Consider the following 15,565-nt stretch of genomic DNA (forward strand, 5'->3'; position numbering starts at 1 on the left):
AAAAAGAAGTAGCAGAGATGACCAGACTACGTTGTTCTCAATGATGACTGTTTTGGACCTAGACGGTCAAGAGTGGTCTAAATTTCACTAAGTAGAGTTGTCACTCATTCACGATAGAAAAGTGTCCAGTCTGATCACGCTGACTTGTATTAGAATTTCAAGGATGTGTTATTTGTCACTGACTTTCAAGTGGTAATAACTCCTGAGCTTTTAGAAGTTACTGTTTCTCCCCACTATTTCTAGCTCCTTTGTAAAATTGTTATAACTCCTTTGTTTGGCATATTTGTTATTACATATAAATAGGCCTTGAATAAATGGCTGTATTTATACATTTTCCACTCCTTGTTCCCTACGTACGTTAGCACTGGGATGATATTAACCAGTAAGTGACTGATGGTTATTTCAGACTTTTTTTTGCATGTTTTACAGTATTAGAAAATGATACAGAGTCTCTCATTGTTTTGTATCCCAAGTCAGCTTCTTCCCTCCCCTCAATACAAGACACTAGCATGTCTTCCTTACAGTTCCTCTGACATAAACTTAGAAACCAAGGTATAAAACTTTCTGCATATTACAAATCATTACAATAGTCCTCTAAATAGAAATTTCCCTAGTATGCATAGGAAATGGATTTGTGCAATTGATTAAAGCAGTGAAATCATATTATTACTTTAAAATGAGCACCCATCTTTCACAAATGATTCTTTTAATTCTTTTTGCTAGTCTCTTCTTATATCTTTTGTTGTTTAGTCGCAAAGTCATGTCCAACTCATTTGCAACCCTGTAGACTATAGCCGGCCAGGCTCCTCTGTCCATGGAATTTTCCAGGCAAGAATACTGGAGTGGGTTGCCATTTCCTACTCCAGGGGCTCTTTCCAGCCCAAGGATTGAATCCACGTCTCCTGGTTGGCAGGTGGATTCTTTACGACTTAGCCACCAGGGAAGCCTGGTCTCTACTTATGTACAAGAAAATAAAACATTTTTAATGAAAATTTAAGCTTAGAACTATCAAGAGCTGGAAGAGATTATCTAGATCTTTTTAATCCCCTTTCAGAATCTAATATTGCATGAAACTAAGAAGAGACCAGGATGTAAAGGTGGGATCTAGCTGTACCTGCCTCTGATCATTTGGAGGAAAACTATCCCGTCAGTGATGTGATCTTTATTCATGTATTTTTAACTTTGTCAGGGATCTCCTGTTTAATCATTGAGAATAGTTTCACTTTTGTGTATGTTTAAAAAAAAGAAAGGTAGAAAGGTCCCTATACAGTGGGTGAATAAGTTAATGATTAGAAAAACTACAATGAAAGCTTATTTGCACAATTTAACTAGGTCAAGATTAGCAGATTTAAAAGTATATATATAATGCTATCACCATTGGCTTCATTTACATTCATTTGTTTAGTAATTAAATTGGGTCAGTGTAACAGTGTTGACATTTCACCTGTGAATTTGTCCTCTTCAGTGAGTTAAAAAAAGGAACCTGCCTTCGGTTTGCTGGAAGTGGAAATGAAGAGAATCGGAATAATGCATACCCTCACAAGGCAGGCTTTGCCCAGCCTTCAGGCCTGTCTCTGGCCGCAGAGGACCCCTGGAGCTGCCTGTTCGTGGCAGACAGTGAGAGCAGCACGGTGAGAGCCGTCTCGCTGAAAGACGGAGCAGTGAGACCGCTCGTGGGAGGAGAGAGAGACCCCACGGTAATGAAGAGCGCCTCTGCGCTGTGTGCCTGCTGAGCGAGCGTGCAATTTGCTGAATTGTGAAGTTAGTAAGACATTTAAAAAAAAAAAAAATGAAGTCGCTCAGTCGTGTCCAACTCTTTGTGACCCCATGGACAGTAGCCCACCAGGTTCCTCTGTCCATGGGATTCTCCAGGCAAGAATACTGGAGTGGGTTGCCATTTCCTTCTCCAGGGGATCTTCCCGACCCAGAGATTGAACCCAGGTCTCCCACATTGCAGGCAGACGCTTTAACCTCTGAGCCACCGGGGAAGCCCTAGTAAGACACAGGAAGGAGAAAATTCTTGGACTTATCCATGTTAAAATGGAAGGCAAACCAAAGGAAATGTGACTATAAAGAAGCACAAATAACAAAACCACCTTTGAAAAGTTAACTGATCTGATTTGATTCTGTATGAATGTCAAGGCTTCCGAGAGAAAGGAAGGATAAAACTGTGATTACTGAGCAAGGGGAAAAATGAAGAGTAGATATTTAGCAGGAGGGTGGAAAGAGTTCCAGGGTAGTAGACCTGAATCAAATGTGTCATTTTTGTGAATAAGATTCCTTAGAACCACAAATTAAAAATCAGGTTCAGAATTCTGTCATTTTTTTCTAGTTTCAGTCAAATGCCCAACCCTATTTATATGAAATCAGACTTTTCCCCCTTTAACTTAAGTAACATGTACAGCCATCTGAATTTTCACTTTTTACCCTAACAAAGTTCTGTGAAAAAATTTTAATACATGCTGCTTCTTTTCTTTTCAAAAAAAAAAAAAAAAAAGAATTTATTTGCTTTTGGTGATGTTGATGGAGTAGGAATCAATGCAAGGCTTCAGCACCCACTTGGAGTAACTTGGGACAAGAAAAGGAATTTACTGTATGTGGCAGACTCTTACAATCACAAGGTGAGTCTTGACAGAATTATATAATACCCTGCTTTTCACTTGTGGTATTTAAAATGCTGAAAGATCTGTGAGCCTCCTACAACTGCCACTCTAAAATGTAGAGAGGAATAACAGTCTTTGACAATTGTACATAAGCCTTTCTGTTCCTTTTTTGGTCCTTTCTTTGCAGAAATGATGTGATAGTACTCTGAGCTGGGGAAAGGACTAAACAAATTCCCAATGACGATAGCCCAAAATTGGGAATTGCAAGCCACTAAAGCTGTTTAGTAAGATCTTCAGTAAATAAGGAGAAGGCAGGTAACAGGGAAATTAATATGTCAGTTAACAAATGAACATTTTTGAGCCTTTGCATAATTGCCATGCCTGTTAGCAAATAATTCGTTTTCATCAACGTTTCTGTTTTCTTTGTCTATTTTATTTTTACTATGCATTTTTAAAAAAAATCATTGAAACATAAATATTAGTATTTTGTGATGAGAAGCTTATGAATCTAATGTAATTGAAACACAGGAATCACAGCGTCTAACATAAGTAGCCAATCCTCAGCCAGTATTAGATATCCCTAAGAAGGAAGTCAGTGCAACTGTGTCTCATTGTGAGGGAAAAGAATAACATGAAATCATTTTTTTCAAAGATTTCTTCTAGAAGACAGGCTGTAACTAGAGATTTTATAGTGTTTAGTTCTCAGGATGAAATATCTCCCCTTAGACTAATTTGAATGTTTGTCTGTTCAAGAAAATATGGAAGTATCTGTTCTTTCTCTGATGTTTATTAAGAATACTCATAGCAATCAGGAATTCTCTGCCTTCCCTATTAATATGTTACTCTTCCATACCACAAATGTGAAACTGAGCTTCAGATAAATAAATTTTTGTTCTGTCCTTTTTAGATTAAAGTTGTGGATCCAAAAACAAAAAACTGTACAACATTAGCAGGAACTGGTAATGCAAGTAATATTATCGGTTCCAGTTTTACCGACTCAACTTTCAATGAACCAGGAGGCTTGTGTATTGGAGAGAATGGTCAATTATTATATGTGGCAGACACCAATAACCATCAAATTAAAGTATTGGATTTAGAAACCAAAACAGTTTCCATGGTAAGTAATCTTTAAGTTAAGGGGCATCATTTTAAGAAAGATCCTGAAATCCCTAGCAACAACTGAGGCACTTTTGATTAGGCCAACACTAGTGGTGAAAGTGAAGCATATAGACAGAGTAACGAGTGGGTGCCTTTTCCAAGGATATCCTGTTATTTTTAAAGTAAAAATTCCATCTGTGCCAAGAGTGTTTGAGAAAAACACTAGAAGTTGGAGAGAATTTGATGAACTTTCAGAAAAGGAGAAAAAAAGACTCATCTGTTTTTAAATGTATGGGCATACTGATACACACAAACTATGTGGGTTGGATTGTTTAACCGAGTGTTTTTTGTTTTTTTAATTTTTAGACAATCCTCAGACTAATGTGTAATCTTTGTTTCCTATGGTGAATCCATTACCAAATAATCTTTAAAGAAAGGTCTAAAAGCCACATTTCTCAGGACTTAAAAATGAGAGGAAACTTAAATACATTCTAATTTTAAAGAAATGGACCTGGTCTCTAATAAAATTTCAAGTTATCCCTTTCTATGTCACATTTGTCCAGAAAATGCAGGAGTTCTTTGTCTAAAATTCTAGGAATTTCCAAGATGTGTTTTAAAATAAAAACACAGATTGCCATCGTAACATAAGTTCGTTTCTCTTGACATAGATCTCTGATATGAGATGAATGACGTCTTATAGTTGGCTGTGAAAATTATAAGAGGGTGTGTATTACATCCACTGCACTTAAATTGATAAAGTTTTATTTTAATTTCCTGCTATCTATAAACATATTGAACAATTAATTTCATTCCATTTCATTCATAAATGTTGACGGTCTTTTGGCCAGGATGAAGTTTTTTTTGAACCTACAAAATAATCATGAGGAAGTCTAAGTAAACGCATTCTGATTCAGAAGAAAATGGCAATCAAGTTTCCTTGACATTGAACCTCACTTTTGTACTGAAGTCTGAAAATAAGCTCTCTCAGTCTACAATGCTGTAAAGTACCTGTGCTTTAGAAAACAGATTTTCTTGTTTTTAGTTCCCAGTCTTCAGATCTGAAAATGCTGTGGTGGATGGTCCATGTCTAGCAGAAAAACCAAAGACATTACCCAAGCTACCTAAGTCTGCTCCAGGCATTAGACTCTCCCCCGTGGCTGCGTCTCCCGGACAGACTCTTCAGTTCAAGCTGAGATTAGACCTCCCATCAGGAACAAAGCTAACTGAGGGAGCTTCCAGTTGCTGGTTTCTGTCAGCTGAAGGTATGACAATAACCTTTGCAAATGCAAATATTTCATGAATTCTTGATGTTTGATCTAGAAATGTTTCTCGTTTGTTATGTGATACTTTAACTGTATAGTTAGGCTGGATTTGAAGGGGGTCTTATAATATAAAAAGATCCAGATCTAACCCCACTTTAGCAGTTTTCTTTAGTCGAGATGCTTTCTCTCTCTTTATTAAATAACTGTGTAACTCACCCAAAGTTAATCATAATTGCTGCCATTTACTCCTAGGCAGTTTCATCACATGAGGCAGACTGTTGTGGTCTTAGAATGATAGGTCTTTGAGTATTAGAACTGAAAGGCATCCGAAGACACCCTCTGTTCTAAGCCTCTTATAAATGAGGAGGCTAGTGGCTGAAAGAGATAAAATTATTTGTTTAAGAGCATATATTTAATTAGGTCAAAAGATGGGATTTGAACCCAGCTCTGCCAGATCTTAATTCAGTGTCTTTTCCTTTGTGCTGCGTGTGCGTGCTCAGTCGCTCAATCATGTTCAGCTCTTTGCAGCCCCCTGGACTATAGCCGGCGAGGCTCCTCTGTCCATGGAATTTTCCAAGCAAGACTTTTGGAATGGGGTACCATTTTCTCCTCCAGGGAATCTTCCCAACCCAGGGATCAAGCCTGCATCTCTTGTGTCTCCTGCATTGGCAGGCAGACTCTTTACTGCTAGCGCCGCTTGGGAAGCCCTTCCACTGTGCCATCTCAGGCTAGCTCTGGGCTTACTAGTGCTTGAAATGAACTGAATTTTGTAGAGACATATAAAATTCAAGGCCACCAGTTACACATTTGGATGTTACAGAAGTTTCCAAACCTTACTCTTTATTTCTGCACTTAACTCATCATTGTGTTGAGTTAACACATTGTGTTGTGGACCAGCAGCCATCCATAGGTTATTATCGGTGGCTCTATTCTGGCACATTACAGCATAGAGATCAAGGAGGGGAGGAGGGACCCTCCCAGGAGACTGAAGACTGAATAAGCAAGCAAGTACAGGCAACACTCAGAGAGGGTAGTTTTCTAGAGCAGGTGTTTTTAGGAGAGAGTGATCAGCTGTGTCAAGTGCTGTTGATAGATGAGCTAAGATAAGGGCTAAGAATTGATCTTTGATTCAACATTAGAGTTAATTTATATCCTCGACCAGAGCTATTTCAGAATGATGAAAGAGGTGCCTGATGAGAGCAGATTAAAAAAGAAGAAGGGAACTGGAGAAAGCAAATGTAGATGGCTCTTTGAGGGGTTTAGTTAAAAAGATAACAGGAAAGAGAGCAGTTGCTTGAAGGCGAAAGCAGAGTTGGGAGAGCAGTGTGTTTGCTTGTTATTGATGGCAAAGATCAGTAGAGAAAAGATGATGTGTGGTAGCCGTGAATAGCCTTTAGGAAGATACGAGAGAGGACGGGCTCGAGTGCACAGGTGGAAAACTGGTCTTTGCCAGGAAAGTGGGCAGCATTTCCATGGTAAGGAGGGAAGGCTCCAGGTGTGACCCAGAGATCTGGATAGGAAGTTGTGGAGATGAATGCTTGCAGAAGTGTTTTTCTGTATGCTGGTTTTCTTAGTATTAATATGTTGGGGAGTATGACCATCAGCTGACAGTGAGAAGGGGATGGGGAGGTTTTGGAGGTTTGAAGAAAGAGGGTCCGAAGGGTGAAAGGGTAACCACATGAGGGAAATACAGTATGGCTGCTGAATGGCTGAAAGGCTGCATTTGAGGCTGGCTGTCATGAATTGAAAGTCAGTCTAGTCCACAAGGAAGTGGTTTTTCTCCAGCCAAGGTTATGCACAAGGGAGCAGCTCTGTGACAACCTAGAGGGGTGGGGTAGGGGGCTTGGGAGGGAGGTTCAAGAGGGAGGAAATATGTGTATACTTACGGCTGATTCACATTGCACAGCACAGACCAACACATTGTGAAGCAATTGTCCTCCGATTAAAAATAAATTAAAAAAAAGAAGTGTAATTACTGACTAAGTGGTTTAATCAGAAGCTCTCTGAAGTCCTGATCCAGTATTAATTGTGATTACCACTGTACCATTAAATCTCACAGATTCTAAAGAATTAGATTTCTCCCTTGAGTATGATTTTTAAAAAAATTTTTATTCTTGTTTTTAACTGAAATAACTTGACAGATTCTAATTCAGTTCTTTGGTTGTTTTATTATCTTTCACTTTTCCAGATAGTTTCTTGTCAAATACTTTAGAGCTTTCAATTGCTGTTCATTTTATTTCAGTAGTATCATTAAGACTTGACTTGTTCAGTTGCTCAGTCATGTCTGACTCTTTGTGACCTCATGGACTACAGCACACCAGGCTTCTCTGTCCTTCACTGTCTCCCAGAGTTTGCTCAGATTCATGTCCATTGAGACCAGTTATTAAGCCTGAATCTGTGTTTTCTCCAGAGATTCCCAAAGTAGCACTTGAGTCCCATTAACTTGCTTGCTACAAGAAAATGAATGCCAAAGCCATTGCTTAAAAGTATGCCATTCGAGTAGAAGAAAAAGCATTTTTGGAGGAGGATGTGTAATTGAATACAAACGAATTACTGTGATTAGAATCCAGGCAGAGCCTTTGTCCTCACTGTCTAATTTGTGATCTTTTAGCCTAAGAACACTTCTTGTTTGAGCCTATTCTCAAAGTATTCAGTTACTGTCAATTATGTTAAGATTTGGGTGTGTATTTGAATCAGTGTGAACTTATTTCATGAATTTACAGGTAATCAGTATACTGCTTGTCTTATAGCAGAGCTTTCCAGCCTCTCTAACTGACTAGGCAGTAATTCCAAAGTGAAATAGTTGTCCATAATTGAATCCTGACTTCTTGTCTCTAGTGATCTTCTTCTGTCCGAACCTCCCATGCTCTTGCACATGTTCTCACTCAGGTTTCGGTTTCCTGGCCTACTCCGCCTCCTTCATGCCCTCTCACACACTTTTCTTTTTGTACATTACCCAGATCCAGGCTATATGCCTTCTTACCTTGGTACATTCTCAGGGCAGCAGCTATTGTCCTGCAACTGCCCACTTGGAATCCATGCAAGAGAGCAGAGAGCTCGTGGTAGGCTAGCCAGAAGAAATTGTGTGCTGGCTCTGGAGGGACCGACTGAGCTTGTGAGAAGATCACCAGCGTCCACTTCCTGCAGAGGAGGGTTCTGAGCCATGCAGCACTAGCGGATGTTTGGAGCTAGCTTTGTGGGCAGAAGAGAGCTCAGACCCTGGCCATTCATTCCTCAGTAAGTTTAGAGCAAATCCTCGACTGCCAGTTCAGCTGTTCTGCCTAGGTCCATTAGTCTGAAAGCATTGCATCACTGGGAGATCATGTTAATTTAATTTCTCTCCATGAAATTAAACATTATTTTTAAGTAGGATATTGGTAAATTAACATGCTTATTTTAACTCTACTTTGTCAGTTACACAAGTTAATGACATTAATATTAAGTTATTAGAATACAAAATATAGGTAGTGTTAAAGGAAAATGAAATAATCTATAGAGAAAATTCTTAGTTATCTTAACACTTATCCAAGGCATTGGTTCTATTTTTATTGTATTGTGCATTACTTGCCAACTCATGTCCAACTCTTTGTGACCCTATGGACTGTAGCCTGCCAGGCCTCTCTGTCCGTGGAATTTCCCAAGCAATGGAAAATGGGTTGCCATTACTGAAATGGGTTGCCATTTCCTTCTTCAGGGGATCTTCCTCACCCAAGGATCAAACCCACATCTCCTGCACTGCAGGCAGATTCTTTACCACTGAGCCATCAGGGAAACAATTTTTTTTTTTTTGGTATAGGGACAAACTTTCAAGCAAGAATCTTAATAATTTAAGTCTTTGAGTATATTATTTTATAGGATACATTTGTAAACTTGTGATTAAAGAACACTTCTTCTTCTTGGCCTGTTATTTAGAGACCGTAACACTGATTTTTAACTAAATTTTGGTGGGTCTAATCTTAAAGCTGCCAGCATTTATGGGAAGGTTTTAAGCCAATAAATTAATAAATAAATGGCAGTATAAAAGCCCCAAGGGCATATTGTGCTTCACAAATCCTTCATGTGAATTATCTGAAAATTGTCTACAGAAACACTTTAAAATAGCATAATTTATTATTTTCCTGTTTTCATTTAAAATATAAGAAGTTCCCTTACTAATCTGCTGTATAACAAAATCAAACATATTCCTCAGTCCAGAAATAAGCAAAGAAGGCCAGAGACTTTAAAAAGAATTATGTTTAAAAGCTCTGCATTTAACTCTTTAGAGTCTCACCTTTCACAGTTTCCTTACTCTTACTTGATATATTTTTCTCAAATTTAATTTTTAAATCAACAGAATATTAGAAGCAGTAAACTAAAGGAGAGATGGAGAGGACAGGTAGAGACAGGAGCTGTAGCCTGTTGACTCATCCTGAGGTCACAAAAGAAAGAGAAGCTAAAAAACAGACAGAGAGTTTCATCACTGCTCAGTAGATGGTCCAGTTGTTGTACAGATAGCCCTGAGTTGTTGGTAAGTCACTAGATTTTGTTCAGTGTGTTCTATTTCAGATGGCTGGAAAGCATGCCCCACATTTCCCAAACACTGGCTCTTAGTAGCTAAGCCCCTCTAACGCTGTCAGCCTAGGTATGTGCTTCCTCAGGGTGACACACACTTTCCTTTGGAGAGAAGGCACTGGGTGAATGAAGACGTTTTAAAAACTTGAATACTAGAAAACAGATTTTTAGTGATTTTTAGATGTTTGTTGTATAGATGATCTATATATTTAAGTCTCAGAGGAGTCTTATGTATTAAAATGAAGTAAACAAAGATTTGTCTTTTATAGTGAGTCCATTGGAATAATGTATGCAGTGTCATTTGTTTCTGAAAAAAAATCAATTTTTTTATTACCTTTGGATAATCAATAATTCATCACTGTCTTTAATGGAAAGTCACTGCAGAGTTGTACATACGTTTGTATTCCCTAGCTTGTTTTGTAGTTTGCATATTATATTTCTAGATACTTTTATCTGGTAAAAATTAACTAATTTCTGAAGTGTCTTATGTTTATTTCTAGGACTTATAACTAGGTTTCATTTCTACATTTTCATTTTAATTTTACCACATTTTAAATCTATAACCATACTTGTAATATTCATCTTGATTTCAATAAAAATTAATTTATGTTTGCAGTGTTCAAAGAAAGAATTTTAATTTGATATCAAGATGACTAAATGAGGGACTTCTTATATCTTGTGTTCCTCACACAGAGCACAATGGCTGGCCTTTAGAGGCTTTCAGTAAATATTGTTGGAGAAGGCAGTGGCACCCCACTCCAGTACTCTTGCTTGGAAAATCCCATGGACGGAAGAGCCTGGTAGGCTGCAGTCCATGGGGTCTCGAAGAGTCAGACAGGACTGAACGACTTCACTTTCACTTTTCACCTTCATGCCTTGGAGAAGGAAATGGCAACCCACTCCAGTGTTCTTGCCTGGAGAATCCCAGGGACGGGGGAGCCTGGTGGGCTGCCATCTATGGGGTCACACAGAGTCGGACACGACTGAAGCGACTTAGCAGCAGCAGCAGTAAATATTGTTAGTTGAGTAAATCTAGTGTTTGTAAAGTTTGTCTGATTTCCTACTCAATTTCTTATGCAGTCTTAATAATTTATCTCTTTATTTTCTAGGCAATGAATGGCTTCTTCAAGGACAGATACCATCTGGAGAGATAGAGAGCATTTCCAATCAACCAACAATCTCACTGCAGATTCCTGGAGATTGTTTATCACTTGAGGCCATTCTGTCTATCAGCGTATTTCTCTATTACTGTAGCGCAGACAGTAGTGCCTGTATGATGAAGGGAATTTTGTTCAGTCAGCCTTTACAAATAACTGATACACAGCAAGACTGCATACCTCCAGTAGAACTCAAGTATATATTTTAGCAAGCTGGCTAGCAACCCAGGGCCACCTCTTCTTGATCCCCACCATCACTGTAACTTATGAAAAGAAACTTTATTTCTGCCTCTGGGTAACTAGAAACCCATTGTTCAGTTCTAGCAACTGATATTAAAATAAAGTATGCTCCTTATTTAATTATTTATTATAGACAAATTCCTTCATTCTGGCTGTGTACCAGTAAAGTCACTGTCCATGATTTGAACCATGATTCTGTAATCTGTGCTGTTACTTGGCACAAGACTTAAGTCCATGTTATAGGAAAGAATATTATTGTGAGATAATTTTCAATGAATACTGATAACAATAATGATACCAAATATTTTTAACTAACTTTTACCTTTTATGAAGCAGCACACCTGAATGTATAAATTTCACAGTAACTTTAAACAGAGCTTAAGATCCACGTGTTGGTATAAGGACACCTGCCATTCAAGGTGTAAGGTCTGTTTTAGATCAAGAAAAAAAATGTCTTCATCACAGTAGTGGCTTAAAGAGCATCTAGGTGGTAAAAATATTCCTTGTTCTCTTCTGTGATTTTCTCACTTGAGATATATTTACGGTTATAAATTATTTGCTATTTTAGCATACCATTATTAATGGTATGTTAAATATTCTGTATATTTCTATATACAGAAAATATATTTCTATATTTCTGAAAGTTAGAGTCTCTAAGGACATATCCTTTTAACGTTTTTCTGAATGAACAGTTTCAGTAATGAATGAACAGCCTTTAGTAATGAATGACTCCTTAAAAATATTAGGACTTTCAAAGAGAATGGAACTTCAGAACACATTACTGCATGTGACACCGCTTAATGGTAAAGAATTGTTACAGCTAAGTCCGATGCAAATGGGTATGTATGTTGTATTAGAAATTTACATTTCAGTTGAAGCATTAAATGCAGATTTGCTCGGTTTGGGGGTTTTTTGGTTCCCATGTTGAGAATTTAAATTATCATTATTGTACTTTTTAAAAAATAGCTGTTAAGCCTTCAAGGTGAAAATTTCAATATGAAGCACTTTTATGCTTTCATTATGTAAAGTATATCAATATATTACTTTACAATATTAGGGTTGAAACATACAGTGACTTGATGATCCTGTTTTTGGTGTTTTTTCTAACCTTAAAAGAAATAGTCACCAGAAGATATGGGAAAGGTTCTTCTTTTTCAGTGATGCTTTCTCTTTATAACTATTTTAAAAGACTGCTTGTTTTTACTAAAACTGATTCCACATGTTTGTGGTTTAATCAGCTTACAAGATTTTAAAAACAACAGGTGAATCATACTTATTCAGTAAATATTTATAGACAATATAGCATAATACACCTTGTTGCTTCAAAACCAGTGCTCAGTTTGAATTGCAATTTTTTAAGCATAATCATCTGCTCATATCTTTATATTCTTTTGAAATATAGTTTTGAACATACTATTTCAGATTACCTAAATATGAAGTAAGGGAATGCATAGATCATGACTATTTAATTTGTAGCCTCCTAAAGGTACTTTTAAAGAGACGAATAAATGTAAAGTTAAAAGAAATCCTCATAAACCTTTTCTCTCCATAAAAAAAAAAGTTCTGTAATAAAAGAATGTATAATATTGACATTCTCTTTTATGGAGAATAGGCCATAGTCATTTTTAAAATCTCATTTTATTATTATACTTCTCATTTCCAGCTGGACAGAATGAAAATAGTTTGGCTTAATTTTTTCCTATTTAAGGACATAAACAATTTCACTCTGTGAAGAAAATATATACACTTTTAACTTGCTAATTCAGGAATGCTTGATAATTATTTTTTCAGTATTATGCATGAACTTACACATAGTATATATTTTCATGTACATTAAAATCCAAAAATATTTCTAGAATATATTAATGTTCATTTTGTCTGTATAGAGTTTTCTGTTAGTATTAAGCTTATGCTCTTCTTGATTTTTAACTACAGTTCTATTGAATATTCTTATTCTTACCCAGCCAGTAATCTACATTGTTTTTCAGACACAAAATATTATGTATACAGATTACATGATTTTTTTGTAAATCATGCTAAGCAATATAAATAGGTTCTTAGAATTTAGGACTAACATAATAAACCTCTTACAGGAAGCACTAGAAAGTTCATTTTTAAAAACTTTTGTGATTCCTGACTCTGTTTTTAAATTTATGGCATGAAGAAAAGTAAAAGTTATGTTCAGTGATAGTTTGAAAAGCAGTTTTAGTGTTAGTCACCATAATCAAAATGCCAGTAATGTGGCATTACATACACTTAGACACAATACCTGGAATCTTTGCCCTAAATTATTCTGCTTCTTTGTCACTGTTTTTTTCCCACCATTCTTTATATCACTTCACAAATGGTAAAATTTTCTTTTCTGAATTTATAGTCAGGATTTATATCTCTGAAAAGAATTTTGGTTATCTTGGAAATGCTCAAGCAAATATTTAACCTGTCCACAAGGGAAAACTTTACAGTTTAATCACCCGTAAGTGTAATTTTGGCAAAGTTCAATGACTAAGCAACTTTATCCTAAACTATTGTAATAATATATTTACCTATAATATTATGGTATTATCAGGCCTGCAGAAAGCTATAAATCTTACTACAGCCCCCCCAAATCTTAGTATATGTAGATGATTGTATGTGTCTATATACTTAAACAGATACAAAGATCAACTAAATTTCTCACATGGCCAGTATACTCTGGAGTTAGTACCACTGAGATAAGTTGCTCTCTACTTGCTTTTTCATAGTTGGAAAATTTGGGAAGACATTAACAATACATATCTCTGTAATAAAGTAATTTTCTACTTGCCCAACATTTAGTATTAGTTTATATCTGCTGACTAGAAACAGTCTAACCATTATATTTGACATAAGAACAGTCATCAAAAACCAAATTTCTTAACTCATGAATTGCATGAAAATATATGCAGAGGGACTATGTCATGTGGTGGACTAGGAATGGTGGAGTTGTGAATATTTTCTACTTTTTCTGTTTTTCTTTTAATTGAGCAATGGGTTATTTAAAAAAAAAATGAGAATATGCTTTTAAAGACTTAAAAATAACTGAACAGTAAGCACTTTTTATATAATAACTTTTTCTGAAGTCACTTTTATCACGAAAGATCAGAACTCAGTTTAGAGTTCTTTGATCTACCAGTTCTCTTCAGTTTGTGATTTGGTGGAGACAAAAATAATTGTGGCTTTTGCTGCTAGTGTTTTTATTGTGTGATGTAGTGTAGTGTTTATGAACACAGACTTTGCAGTCACTTGGATTCTGCCCTATAAAATGGGGTCACTATACCTGCCTTATGGGGTTGCTGTAAGGGCTCAGTGAAATAGTATTTGTATAGCAATTAGTAGATAATGGAGCTGCCAGTTATTGGTCTAGTAATAATAATGATAATAATTTATGACCATAAAACACATGGCTTCACACTTCTTTGCAACTGCAGTTTCTAAAGGAAACTATTCCTCTACCAGCTGTGTGGTATGTTAATACTCTCTGCATTGCTGGGATTCAAGAAGAGAATAGTTTTATAATAAATATATTACTGTTTTATAAACGATGTTATAAAGAAACAAACCTACAGTTTTAAGAACTTTTTTAAGACATGTAATGATTACTGATGAACTTCCTTTGAGAGAGTCCAGACATACCCTAAACCATGTTCCTGGAATATCCACTGATGGTGCTTTCCCAAGCCTTCCAAGTGCCTTCATGCATTTTGCCTTGCGAATCAGACAGGTAGATGTTATGTCCATTTTACAGATGAGGAAGCAGCTTCAGAATGTTGGCTGCATGTCTCAATTTCAGCACGCCCCGAATAATGCCTGATGCTGGAGAGGTGCCCGGTGCAGGCAGTTGCTCAGCCAGTTTTGTTGAATGGTTAAGAGTGACTAGTGGGTGATGGATCTTTTATTTAAACACAGATCTCCTACTAATTTCTAGCTCTACTCCTAGACGTAGAGTGAAAACAAACTTGGATTAAGAGTATTTATTTTTGTGAATGCTTTCTTAAGCCTTTGCAGTATTTGAATAAAGTTATAAGAATAATAGCTAAATCTATTCAGTGCTAACTGTGTGTCTGGCACTTTTCTAAGTGCTTTCTGTGTATTAACTAATTTAATCCTCACAACCACCTTATTAGGGAGGTTCTAGTTTTCCTTAATTCTCTGATGAGGAAACAGACACGAAGAAGCGGTAAGCAGTTAGACCAGCGTAACTGAGATCAGACATTTAGGATTGGCCGAACCTGGGTGCTGAACTCCACTACCGTGCTTGGATGCCTGCCTTTAAAAGTGTGTGTGTTTTTTTAAGCATAAATCTTCCATAGTTATATATAGTAACTAATCAACCCAAAGAACTTCAAAAGTCCTAGTAGTGATTGTTTTTGAAGTTTAAAGTAAATCCATTTAATTAATATCAGCTTTTTGGACTTTTCATTATACATAGTTATCCTTCAGGGTTTGGAACAGTCTATAATTGTTTCTCCCAGAAGATTTTATGTACCATTCTTTCTTAAATTCAGATATTATCAAGAGTTTTTCTTGGCAGATGGACATATTAAAGAATTAACTAACTAGCCATTCAGTATTAGTTCCAACAATGTTATTTTAATTGGTCTTCAGAAGGTAATTATAAGACCTTGTCACAAGTATA

General features: G+C 36.5%; 1 protein-coding gene across 2 annotated transcripts in view; it reads left to right on the top strand.

Moving 5' to 3' along the window:
• NHLRC2 (NHL repeat containing 2) overlaps nucleotides 1–15,326 on the top strand; it is a 57,484-nt gene extending 42,158 nt beyond the window's left edge. Inside the window, exons 7-11 of one of the 2 annotated variants that reach the window (XM_040255035.1) lie at nucleotides 1,466–1,697; nucleotides 2,499–2,621; nucleotides 3,511–3,720; nucleotides 4,744–4,963; nucleotides 10,624–15,326. In XM_040255035.1, the coding sequence (XP_040110969.1) occupies nucleotides 1,466–1,697; nucleotides 2,499–2,621; nucleotides 3,511–3,720; nucleotides 4,744–4,963; nucleotides 10,624–10,880 (1,042 nt within the window). In that variant the 3' untranslated portion in view covers nucleotides 10,881–15,326. The remainder of the gene's footprint in view (nucleotides 1–1,465; nucleotides 1,698–2,498; nucleotides 2,622–3,510; nucleotides 3,721–4,743; nucleotides 4,964–10,623) is intronic. The other variant, XM_040255036.1, reaches the window with a different exon arrangement.
• The last annotated feature ends 239 nt before the right edge of the window (nucleotides 15,327–15,565 follow it).

The sequence above is a fragment of the Oryx dammah genome, unplaced genomic scaffold, assembly GCF_014754425.2.
Source record: "Oryx dammah isolate SB20612 unplaced genomic scaffold, SCBI_Odam_1.1 HiC_scaffold_14, whole genome shotgun sequence".
In the NCBI taxonomy this organism is placed as follows: domain Eukaryota; kingdom Metazoa; phylum Chordata; class Mammalia; order Artiodactyla; family Bovidae; genus Oryx; species Oryx dammah.